General features: G+C 65.8%; 3 protein-coding genes across 5 annotated transcripts; 2 read left to right on the top strand and 1 right to left on the bottom strand.

Annotated features, from left to right (window-relative positions):
• The first annotated feature begins 81 nt into the window (after positions 1-81).
• Positions 82-2,332, top strand: LOC132074938 (glycine N-acyltransferase-like protein 3). Of its 3 annotated transcripts, none has more exons than XM_059475002.1 (6): positions 82-153; positions 257-338; positions 775-882; positions 1,003-1,090; positions 1,679-1,799; positions 1,871-2,332. In XM_059475002.1, exons 2-6 carry the CDS (start codon positions 261-263, stop codon positions 2,289-2,291), a joined length of 816 nt encoding a protein of 271 aa, XP_059330985.1. In that variant the 5' UTR covers positions 82-153; positions 257-260; the 3' UTR covers positions 2,292-2,332. The 3 variants fall into 3 exon arrangements, with proteins under 3 accessions (XP_059330985.1, XP_059330983.1, XP_059330984.1); XM_059475000.1 differs by having other exon boundaries at positions 970-1,090; XM_059475001.1 differs by having other exon boundaries at positions 115-153; positions 254-338; positions 970-1,090.
• Positions 2,333-3,139: 807 nt separating this feature from the next.
• Positions 3,140-4,304, top strand: POLD4 (DNA polymerase delta 4, accessory subunit). Its single transcript, XM_059475006.1, has 3 exons — positions 3,140-3,464; positions 3,544-3,655; positions 3,734-4,304. The coding sequence occupies exons 1-3, from the start codon at positions 3,224-3,226 to the stop codon at positions 3,756-3,758; spliced, it is 378 nt and encodes a 125-aa protein (XP_059330989.1). The 5' UTR covers positions 3,140-3,223; the 3' UTR covers positions 3,759-4,304.
• Positions 4,305-5,664: 1,360 nt separating this feature from the next.
• On the bottom strand, positions 5,665-10,816 carry SSH3 (slingshot protein phosphatase 3). The gene is made up of 14 exons (XM_059474999.1): positions 10,753-10,816; positions 9,781-9,818; positions 9,498-9,663; positions 8,940-9,058; positions 8,806-8,877; positions 8,652-8,717; positions 8,090-8,278; positions 7,872-7,965; positions 7,660-7,788; positions 7,545-7,591; positions 7,312-7,458; positions 6,614-6,814; positions 6,143-6,401; positions 5,665-6,063 (listed from the first exon to the last, which is right to left on the bottom strand). Exons 1-14 carry the CDS (start codon positions 10,801-10,803, stop codon positions 5,869-5,871), a joined length of 1,773 nt encoding a protein of 590 aa, XP_059330982.1. The 5' UTR covers positions 10,804-10,816; the 3' UTR covers positions 5,665-5,868.
• Positions 10,817-10,972: the final 156 nt, after the last annotated feature.

The raw sequence follows: 10,972 nt of genomic DNA, 5'->3' as shown, positions 1-10,972 counted from the left end.
TTCAGCAGGATGGACCCTGCCCGCTGCCCCCCAAGGCAGGGGGCACTCGCTGGCCCGTGACAGCTGCGGTAACCATTGTCACCAAGCGCCACACTGTCTCCAGACTCGCACTCCACAGCCCCCTGGAACCCACAGACTCAGGACTCTTGCAGGGTGAGTGCTGGAGGAGATGGGGGCTGTGGGGAAAGGGATTGGGACAGGGACAGGGGCCATGCCTGGTGGCCCTGTCCCCCTGTTACTGAGGGTCTCTCAGCAGGACAATGAAGATCCTGACATGCTCTGCCCACCTGCAGCAACTGGAGGGGATCCTGAGGAAGAGCCTGCCCATTGCCCTGCCGGTGATGGGGACCCCGCTGTCACCCCTTCCCTGTGCCATGACTGGGACACCAATGCCACTCCCACCCTGCCAATCACAGGGACCCTGCTGTCACCCCTGCACTGTGCCACTATGGGGACCCCAATGCCACCCCCACCCTGCCAATCACAGGGACCCTGCTGTCACCCCTGCCCTGTGCCATGACTAGGACATCAGTGTCACTCATCTGTTACTGTGATGGGGACCCCAAAATTGCCCTTGCCGTGAGGGGGAACCCAATACCACCCCCGATGGTGATGGGGACCCCTGTGTCATTAGGGACCCTTTTTGCTGCCCTGTTCCGCACACCTGCCCCCCTCCCCTCAGCTCTGACCCCACACTGCCCCCATATCAAGCCCCCATCCCTGACCCCCATCTGTCCCCTCCTTGTCCCTCATGGCTGACCCCCTTTGCTCCAGGTCTTCGGGGCAGTGCTGAACATCAACCGGGGCAACCCTGGCCAGTTCGAGGTGCTGGTGGACAAGTGGCCTGAATTCGGTGCCGTGCTGGCCCGGCCCAGCGGAGAGGTGGCCAGTGGGGACACTGCAGGAGAGGGGTGACACGGTGCCCTGGCACGTGCCAGGCGCGCTCAGAGCAGCCGTGGGTGCCCCCAGGTGCCGGCCAATGATGGCTACTGGAACACGCAGGCGGCGTTCTACCGGGACCTGGGCGCGTACCGGGCGCTGCTGGAGACCCCCGGCTGCCTGCGCTGGGACGCCGCCTTCACCCTCATCGGTGGCCTGGGGACATCCTGGGGAGGGACTGGGGAGGGACTGGGCAGCACTGGGAGTGTGGAACACCAGGGAGAGCTGGTGGAGGCAGGGAGGAACTGGGAGGTACTGGTGGAAGGGATTGGGAGTACTGGAGGACATTGAGGATGGGTGTTTGGGTGCTGGGGAGCACTGGAGGCCTGATTTGGTGTGCTGGCATGGGGTTTGGTGGGTGATACCAGTGGGAAGTGTTGGGGTGGGATTTGGGGGTGCTGGGGAGCAGCAGGGAATTGCACTGCTGGGCACCCTGGAAGCAGGGTCCTGTGGGGGGGTGCTGGGGTTGAACTTGGGGATTCTGGGGCTCTGGGAAGCATTGCAGCTGGATTTGTGGGTCCTTGGGGACACTGGGAGTGCTGGGGATGGACTTGGGGATGATGGGAGTGGGATTGGGGTATTGGTCACGCTGGAAGCAGGGATTTGGGGGCTGGGAATAGAGGCTGGTGTTGCAGGTAGGCCCTGGGGACACTGAGGACACCGGGGTCATACAGGGGTGCTGGGGACAGGGATGGTGGGGTACAGGAGGAACAGAACCCCCTGACACCTCCATCCCCAGGGCTGCAGGACGGGCTGGCCACAGTGTCCCAGGAGCTGGCAGGGAAGAAGGGTGTGGAGCTGGACATTGTCGAGTACTACTCCTACTGGCACCCTGACCCCAGCAGCATGCCGGAGCCCCGGTGAGAGCCCCCCACCCTCATCCCCACACAGGGACACCCCCGAGCCCGCCACTAACTCCTGCCTCACCCAGGCCAGCCCCCGGGGTGCGCGTGGGCTCCCTGAGCCCCTCGCACGTGGACCTGCTCAACGAGACGTGGCCCTACGGGGGCAACGCCCGCAGCCGGCGCTTCCTGGCCGAGATCTTGGGGCGCTTCCCGCAAGTGTGCCTGCAGGACGGCAGCGGGCAGCCCGTGGCCTGGGTGCTGACGGATCATTTCGGGACGGGCACCCACAGCTACACCCTGCCCGAGCACCGGCGGCACGGGCACATGCAGGTGGCGCTGACGGTGGCGGCGCAGCGGGCACACGCCCGCGGGTTCCCCACCTTTGGGCACACGGCGCTGGGCAACCGGCCCATGCAGCAGCTGCAGGAGATGCTGGGGAACCGGCGCCTGCCCGGGGTCTGCCGCTACATCCTGCACAATCCCGGCCTGGACAGGGACGCGCCCTGAGGCCCTGCTGTCCCCTCTTTGTGCTGACATCAAATTAAACAGCGGTGTGGAGTTTTGTGGGTTTTGTGTCCCCTCAGCACTGACGGTTACAGCGGGGACACAGCTTGGTGGCTCACGTGTCACCGCTGAGGCACACAGCGGGATCCCCTGGGAGTCACCCCAAGCATCTCAGTTATTCTCAGTCCCCCAAGGGAGGGCTGAAAGCCGCAGGCAAATCTGCACTGGTGGCACCTGCGGTGTCACCCCCTGAACCAGGGCGGTGTCACCACAGCTGGGGGTGGGACAGGCAGGCACTGGGGGGACAAACAGTGACACACAGGACAGAGTGGGACAGGGCAGACGGTGACAGTGTCACAGCGTGAGTCGTGGTTTGGGGGGCTGATGGGAACAGACAAGGGGTGACAGTGTTCAGGCTGGTGGGGAGTGCTGGGATGGGGGTGACAATGTCCAGGCTGACAGGGAGAAACCACAAGCGTGACAGTGCCTGAGGTGATTGGGACTGTCACAGGGGTGACAATGCCAGAGCGTAGTGGGCACAAATGGGAGGTGGCATTGCCTGGGGTGACAGTCACTGACTCGAGTGACAGTGCCAGGGGAGCAGGGGACACTGGGATGGAGGTGACAGTGCCCTCGGGGTGACAAGAACTGTCGAGGGGGTGACAGTGCGGCTGCTGGCAGGGAGAGCATGGGGAGGTGACAGCACCCGGGGACAGCCGGGGGGTGCCGAGCGGGGCGGGGGACAGGGGACACTGCAAGAGTGGCCGAAGGCGGCAGCGGCCGAAGGTGGCAGCGGCCGAGGCGCCCATGGCCGGCGGCCCAGGCCGGCCCCGCCGCTTCCGCCCGGCCGCGGGCAGGGGCGGGTCCCTGCCGCCGGTTCCCGGTACTGGCGGGTCCCGCCCGGTTCCCGGTAGCGGCGGGGCCCTGCCAGCTCCATGTCGCGCAGGGCCATGGAGCAGCCCCGGCGCATCACCGACTCCTTCCCGCGGCGGCGGCGGGGCCCGGGGCGGCCCCCGGGCCGGCTCAAGGACAGGAAGGACAAGGACCAGGACCAGGACAAGGCGCAGCTGAAGGTGCGGGACTGTCCCCGCGGCCCCTCGCAGCCCCCCCTGGACCCGGCGCTCATGGAGATGTTGCGGCGCTTCGACCTCGCCTGGGAGTACGGACCCTGCAGCGGTGAGCGCCCCCGGTTCCCCCGCTTGTCCCGGTGGTCCCGGGCTCCCCCCGGCCCCGCTGAGCCCCCGGTATCCCGCAGGTATCACCCGCCTGCAGCGCTGGGAGCGGGCACAAGAGCTGGGGCTGAGCCCTCCCGGGCCCATCCGTGACGCCCTCCTGGAGCACCGCGACAACCCCGATGTCACCTACAGGTGGGTGTGGGATAGGCTGGGATGGGCTGGCATGGGATGGCACCTGCCCTCCCCGCTGACCCCGCTGTGTCCCCACAGCCTGTGGCACGAGTACGAGCTCTGAGCGGCCGCGCCAAGGGAGCAGAGAAACCATTCCCGACACCCCCAGACCCTATGGCAGGGACCCCGGGTGGATTAAAGCTGGTGTGAGCGAAGGAAGGGGTGCCGTGTGCTGTCTGGGGGGCACGGGGTGGGGTGAAGCCCTTGGGGTGCAGGGGGAGGGCAGGGAGTTGCATCCCCCCCAAAAAAAGCCAGGTGGGGTGTCCATCTCACAGTTTGATGTCACTCAGCTGGGACTCAGGGAGCAAAATGTGTTCTTGGGTGGAGAAAGGGAGGTGGGATTTTTTTCCCCCAGGAATGGGGTGAAAAAATGAAGAATGAGGTATAAAATCAGCTTAAAGTGAGCTCAGGGGGCTGTGGATCGCGGGGATGTCCTGCAGTGGGGTGGGAAGAGTGTCCTGTGGAATTCATATGTTTAATAGCCCAAATCAGCAGCTTTGCTGTGTGCAGAATCAAAAATAACAGCATGTGTCTGTTAATTATTCAGGTTATCAATGACTTAATTCACCAGCTCTTTCTGTTGTTTCATCAATAAAATAAATTGTTTCTATCTGTGGTGGGTCTAGCTTTGATTAAATGCTACTGCACCCACTAGAATGTATTTACTTATTTTTTCTTGATTGCTTTGATGCTTTTTATCAGCTTTAATTTTGGGGATAGGGATGTTTATATGGTGGACTTTAATCGATAGTTTTTTATCTTGGTAGTGACATCTTTTTAATTTTTAGCAGTTTTAATTTTTTTTTTAATGCTGCTAATTAGTATTTTTAAATTTTTCTAGCTATCCTCACAGAGTACTGGTTACTATTTATGAATTAGTGTAGAGGTAGAGTTTTGGCTGCAGTGGAGCACTGGAGCCAGCAGTAATTTGAGATGAGGTGGGATAAAGTGGGATGGGGTGGGATAAAGTGGGATGGGGTGGGATAAAGTGGGATGGGGTGGGATGGGTGGGGGGTCACTCAGAACTCCCATCCCACTCGCACTGCAGGCTCCTGACCCTCTGGATTGCATTATCCAGCTGGATCTGGTCCTGCTGTTGGAGCTGCAGTCCCTTGGATATCTTCTACAGACAGGACATAATTCCTCTGCTGGGCACAGGATGGAGGTGCTTAGGAAATCTCCCAAAAATAAGCATCCTACACCCAGCCAACCCAGAGCTGTGCCCTCCTGGTGGGAAGAAGGAGGGAGATTCCCACTCTCCTTCCTTGGCAGAGGGTCAGTCCCAGCCTGGTGGGTGTCCCAGGAAAGGGGGAAGTGTCTGGGATGGCTCCAGCTGCAGGAACAGCCCTGGGAGATGGAGATGGACAGCAGCAGCCTCAGGGACAACTTCCAGCCAGGAACGTCCTTCCCTGGGAGGGTTTAGGTGGAATTTTAGGAAGAAATTCCTCTCTGTGAGGGTGGTGAGGCCATGGCACAGATTGCCCAGAGAAGCTGTGGCTGCCCCAGGCTTGGGAGTGTCCAGGCCCTTGTTCAAAGGAGCATAAAGTAACCTCGGCTAATGGAAGGTGTCCTGTGGGCCAGGGGTGACAACATGGAGGGACACCATGGTGGGAGGGGGCTGACACCATCTCAGGGAGAGGCGGGGGGAGCACCTGGCTTTCCCCTCCACCACGGCCACAGCGAGCTGTGAGCTCTCTGTGTGCTTCAGTCCTCGGGACTGCCCCGGTCCCGCTTCCAGCCCCAATTCCAGCCCCGATTCCAGCTCAGGCCTAGGCCGCGGCGGTTGCCATGGCAACTCGGAAGTTGTGATCCTCGCGCAAAGGCCGCCGGGAGTTGTAGTTCCCCCGTGCCGCACAAAATGGCGCCGCTGGGTCCCTGTGCCCGCCCGGTGTCCCCAGAGCGTTCACTCCGGTCCCTACTGACAGCAGCCCACCCTCCAGGTGCTCAAGGGTCACAAAGCCACCAGGGGCTGCCATTTCCACGCTTTATTGCCAGTGCAGGAGCAGTGTCGGTGTTTGTGTGCGTGGGGCTGGGGCAGAGGCACGTCCCAGCCCCAGGGTGCGGGCAGGCCGTGGGCGGGGCGTTCCGGCTCTCTGGCCACGCCCACATGCGTAGGCCACGCCCATCCCCTTGTTGCTATGGCAGTGAGTAGGTCCTGTCTCATGCCTCCCAAATTAAGGCGTGGGTTCATCTGTGTGGGCGTGGCCGGGTGCATGGGTGTGGCCCTGGGTGTGGTCATCACTATGGGTGTGGTCACAAAACGGGGCGGGGCCACCATCCAGGCTGGCCTGGCGCACCACGCGGCGCGGGCGGGACGAGGGTCGGGACCTCGGGGAGGGACCCTCTGCTTCCTCCGAGGCCTCAAACACCTGATGGGGGACAGTGGGGTCATGCCATGCTGCTGTCACCCCACAGCTGGACCCCCATTCTGCCCTGACCCCTGCTCACCTCCCTGGCCAGGGGCTCCCCCAGCGGCTCCAGGGGCTCGGGGTTTTCCAGCAGGCTGATGCTCCGCATGACAGAGCACAGGGAGATGCGGGGGCGCCGGGAGGTCCCCAGCAGCCCCCCTGCAGCTGCCTCCTCCTCAGAGGGCTGTGGGGACACCAGCGGGGAGCACAGCGGGGACAGGCCACTCGTGTCCCTTGCGGTGTCCTCCTCGGGGTGCGGCACCTCGGCCACCCGGGGCTCCCACAGGCTGCTGTGCCGGCTGCCACAGAGCTGTCAATCAGTACCTGGCCACTCCCCCTGCTGGGAGCCACACCCCCTCGGCTGGGTGGGGCTCCCACGGGCTCCTCCCCCACAAAATGTCCCACATCTTTCCAGGTAGGGCATGGGCACTGAAGCCCTGCCCACCCACACAAAGAGGTTTGGTCACAACAGGCCCCACCCAGGTGTCCCCACCCATGTGTCCCCACTCACCTGGCGCTCAGGATGCCCTGGTAGAAGTCGAGCTGGCGCATGAAGCCGGGGTTGGGCAGGACGCCGGGCCGGCAGTGCCGGACGTGCCGCAGCGCCCGCTCCAGGGGCCACCCGAACTCCTTCATGGCGTAGGCCAGCACCGTGGCGGCCGAGCGGCTCAGCCCCATGCGGCAGTGCACCAGCGCCCGGCCTCCCGCCGCCCTGCGGCACCCGCCGCTGGCACCACGGCACCGGGCACTCGGGGACACCGTGTCCGCTGGGCTCCCAGTGTCCCCGAGGTGTCCCAGTGTCCCCGAGGTGTCCCAGGGTCCCCATGATCCTCCAGCCATCCCAGTGTCCCCAGAGCTCTCCATGTCCCCAGCCATCCCAGTGTCCCCAGAGCTCCCCATATCCCCAGCCATTCCAATGTCCCCAGAGCTCCCCATATCCCCAGCCATTCCAATGTCCCCAGAGCTCCCAGGATCCTCTAGCCATCCCAGTGTCCCCAGAGCTCCCAGCATCCTCCAGCCATCCCAGTGTCTCCAGGGCTCCCCGTATCCCCAGCCATTCCAATGTCTCCAGAGCTCCCAGTGTCCCCAGCCACCCACTGCTCCCCAGCATCCCATGCCCCAGCACCTCAAAACCTCTCCCTGTGTCCCCCTCTCCCCCGCCCCACCTCCAGCCCCTGTGCCCCCGGTGTCCCCCGGGGTGTCACTGACCGGACGCGGGAGAGGAAGAGGAAGGTGTCGTTCCAGTGGGGCAGGAGCTCGGCCGCCTCCTCGTCGTACACCCGCACGTTCATGTACGTGAACAGTGCTGGGAAGAAGTTGTCAATCTCCCGCGCCACGTTCAGGATGTGGGTGACCCTGTGGGGACACGAGTGACACCCCCGGGGTGGCCTGTGGTGACCCCACGATGGTGCTACCCCACAGCGGTGCCACGTTGTGCTCACCTATTCTGCTGCAGCTCCTCCAGGTTGGCCGCGTTCCACTCAGAGCCCTGCGTGGTGACAGCGGTGAGGGGAGGGGACAGTGCCACCCGCCCCGCCCGCCGTGCCCGCTGCCCACCAGGAAGAGGTGCGGGAAGACGCGGGAAGGCCGATCCATCTGCGCCAGCACCAGCAGCATCTCGTTGTCAATGAAGTCCTTGTGCTCGGCCAGGCTGTGCCCCGTGCGCCGCTCCAGCTCCTCCCGCACCTGGGCGCCACGATGGGTGAGGGATGGCCCTGCCAGCCCGCCCTGTCCCCAGCACACCCTGCTGCCACCCCGATGCCACCCACCTCCTTGGAGGTGACGTTCTCCAGGTCGGCGGTGGCCATCACCTCCCGCAGCAGCGCCCGCACCGCCTGCTCCGACAGCTCCGGCATGGCTGGCCTGCCACCAGCACCGGCACCACCGTGTCACCGCTGTCCCCTGCCCCACCCGGGCCACGCCCTGCCAGGCGCGGCAGTGATTGGCCAGCGGGTGCAGGGTGTGGCGGGGCGTGGCGGGAGCTTACCGGAGGGGCGTGGGCGAGGCGGGGCGCACGGACTCGAGGTCGGCCATGGCCAGCCACTCGTTGAGGCAGCTCTGCTCGGAGCCCAGCGCCGCCGCGTAGCCGCGGGCCCAGGCCAGCGCGGGGCCGCCGGGGATGTGCCCGCCGCGGGCCGCGTCCTCGCAGGCGCGGTGCAGCTCCTGCAGCGCGGCCCTGCCGCACAGCACCTGCCACCCTGCGCTGCCACTGCCTCCCCGGTGCCACCCCCACCGCTGTGTCCCCCTCACTGGCCGTCCCCAGCGTGTGGGTGCCACCCAAGCCCTTCCCAGCTCCTTCCTCGTGACTGTGGCCATGATGATAGCCACATCCCCTGTGCCCAGGATGGTGACAGCACCCCTTGTGTCCCCAGCAGTGCCACATCCCCCATGTCCATTGTGCAGCTGAGATCCCCTGTGCCCCTGGCAGTGCCCGTGCCCCCAGTCCCCGAGGTGGTGCCCACCCCCGTGGTACTCCCCATGCCACCCACACCCCCCCGTGCCCAGGGTGGTCCCCACGTCCCCCGTGGTCACGCCCAGGCCCTGCTCACCACATGGTCTGCACAGAGATGGGCTTGAAGATGCGTGTCTCTCCCCCTGATGTCACGCTGAACCCCCTGGGCATCAGGGGGACACACATAGGTCAGAGTGGGTACCCCGACCCCTCTAACTCTCTCTCTGTCCCAAAATTCCTTTCTCCCTTACCCGTCGCCGTCGAGGAACACCTGGGTGTCGCTCCAGAGGGGCAGCACCATGCCCAGGGTGCAGCGGCTGGCCCTGAGGCAAGCAGGGGTCAGGGGGTGCCGACGCCTCCCCGGGCCCCCCCGCACCCCGCTCACCCCTCGTGGGCGAAATCCACTCCCAGCAGCGCCGTCTCCGCCTCGGCTCCCGCCTCCTCCGGCCGCACCAGCAGCAGGTACCGCACCCGCCGCGGCCTCGCCGACTCCAGCCGCACCGCCTGCCGGAACGGCGGGAATCCCGGGGGATCTGCCCCTTCCCAGGGCTCCCAGGGACCGGGGAGGAGCACCGCGCTGGGCCGTATCCCCTCCTCATCACTTCCCATTCCATCCTCATCCCATCCCATCCCACCCCATCCCTATCACATTCCCCCCCCCCGATGCTACTGCTTCCCATTATCCCCATCCCATCCTATCTACTCCCCATCCCTATTGCACTCCCATACCCTTCCTCCCCATCCTGTCCCCACCTTCATTCCAACCCATCCCCATCCCCATCCTGTCCCTGCTCCTGACCCCATCCATCTCTTTCCCTGTCCCCATCCTGTCCCCATCCATCTCTTTCCCTGTCCCCATCCTGTTCCCGCTCCTGACCCCATCCATCTCTTTCCCTGTCCCCACGCCATTCCCGTGTTCCTGGAGGGTGGATCCGTGTCCTACCAGCCGGATGGCGTCCTGGGGGCGCAGCAGCTGCATCATGAGGTGCAGGTGCCGCTCCTGCTGTCCCGGGGCCTGGCAGGGGGGCTCGGCCGGGGGGGGCTCGGCCGGGGGGGGCTCCTCGGCAGGCAGGAGCCGCGCAGCCCCCTTGACCATGACGAAGCTCTGCCTGGGGGGCAGGAGGGTCCTGAGCACCCGGGGCACCCCCAGAGTGCTCCCCCAAGGGGGAACTGTGTCCCCATCCCCCCCAGTGTCCCCCACGCTGAGGTTTTGGAGCCCCTCTCACCGTCGCTGCAGCTGGCCGCGTCTGGGAGCATCTTCCTCCTGCAAATTGGGAGGCAGTTCCAGGGGGAAATGTGACCCCAGGCTCGGGGGTCCCACAAGCCCCCGCCAGCAGGGACACCGCAGTCCAGTGACCCCCGAAACCCACGAAATAGCGTGGGACCCAGCGGGGACATAGGGACCATTTGGGGGTCACACTGTGGAGATGGATCCCTGGGGACCCCCTCGGGATGGCGGGGGGGTGTCTCGTCCCTGTGCCCCTCATCCCTGGCTGGGTGAAAGCGCTGCAAGGAGGGCCTGGGATGAACACCCAGAAAGGCCCAGTGGTCATGGAGGGGGGGCACTAGGGGACACCGGGACAAGGAAGGGACTGGGAGAGGTGGCAAACTGAGTGGGAGCAGCTTGGGACAAACACCCCCATCCACACTCCATATTCCTCCCTCAGCTGTGGGGAAACCCCAGCCGGGAGCACAGGAAACACCAAGGCGTGCTGGGGGCAGCCCCGCTCCCGGTAAACTCCCAGCAAAGTCCCATCGGAAGCGCCTGGGGTGACCCCGCACCGGGAGCGACCGGAGCAACCTTCACCGTCCGGCCCGAGCTGGCACCCCCGGGACGGCGGCACCTTCCGCGCCGGGACCTTCCGGAGCTCCGGGAACCCCGGGGTCACTCCGGGACCCCCCGCCCGACAAAGCCCCGCGCAGCCCGCACTCCCGGCACCGGGATCCCCGGAGCGGCCCATTTCCCCGGGGCACCGGGACCCGCAGCAGCTCCGGGAACGGCAGGAGCTCCGGGACACCCCGGTCCGTCCCGTACCCTCGCACCGGGGCCCCCGCGGCTCGGGGCCAGCCCGCACCGGCTCGGGGCCAGCCCGCACTCCCCCGGGCGCCCCCGTGCCAGCCCGCACCGGGACCTCCCGGGTCGCACCGGGACCCCCCGCCCGTCCCCGCCGGGATGCGCCGTCCGGTGCCGCACTCACCGCGGGGCCGCCGGCGGAGCCCCCCGCCCGCCGCACCGTCACCAGCGCCATGCCCCGCCGCGCCGCCCCCCCGCACCAGGAAGCGCCGCCGCTGCCCCGCCCGGACGGGAACGAGAACGGGAGCGGGAGCGGGCACAGCCGCGGGCACGTCCCGGCACGGCACGGCTCCCCCCGCCACGGGAACGCCGCGGCCGCGACCCCCGGAGCGGCCCCCGGGCCC

Source organism: Ammospiza nelsoni, chromosome 6 (genome assembly GCF_027579445.1).
Source record: "Ammospiza nelsoni isolate bAmmNel1 chromosome 6, bAmmNel1.pri, whole genome shotgun sequence".
Taxonomy (NCBI): domain Eukaryota; kingdom Metazoa; phylum Chordata; class Aves; order Passeriformes; family Passerellidae; genus Ammospiza; species Ammospiza nelsoni.
The sequence above is the reverse complement of the archived record's forward strand: the minus strand, read 5'-3'. Positions and strand labels throughout refer to the sequence as shown.

Coding starts and splice junctions, on each gene's coding strand:
- SSH3 (XM_059474999.1), bottom strand. CDS start 10,803: ATGGCGCTGGTGACGGTGCGGCGGGCGGGGGGCTCCGCCGGCGGCCCC. Junction 8,279..8,651: donor ATCTCTGTGCAGACCATGTG/GTGAGCAGGGCC, acceptor GCTGTGCGGCAG/GGCCGCGCTGCAGGAGCTGC. Junction 7,789..7,871: donor AGAACGTCACCTCCAAGGAG/GTGGGTGGCATC, acceptor CGTGGCGCCCAG/GTGCGGGAGGAGCTGGAGCG.
- POLD4 (XM_059475006.1), top strand. CDS start 3,224: ATGTCGCGCAGGGCCATGGAGCAGCCCCGGCGCATCACCGACTCCTTC. Junction 3,465..3,543: donor GGAGTACGGACCCTGCAGCG/GTGAGCGCCCCC, acceptor GGTATCCCGCAG/GTATCACCCGCCTGCAGCGC. Junction 3,656..3,733: donor AACCCCGATGTCACCTACAG/GTGGGTGTGGGA, acceptor GTGTCCCCACAG/CCTGTGGCACGAGTACGAGC.
- LOC132074938 (XM_059475000.1), top strand. CDS start 261: ATGAAGATCCTGACATGCTCTGCCCACCTGCAGCAACTGGAGGGGATC. Junction 339..774: donor GCCTGCCCATTGCCCTGCCG/GTGATGGGGACC, acceptor CCTTTGCTCCAG/GTCTTCGGGGCAGTGCTGAA. Junction 1,091..1,678: donor CGCCGCCTTCACCCTCATCG/GTGGCCTGGGGA, acceptor CTCCATCCCCAG/GGCTGCAGGACGGGCTGGCC.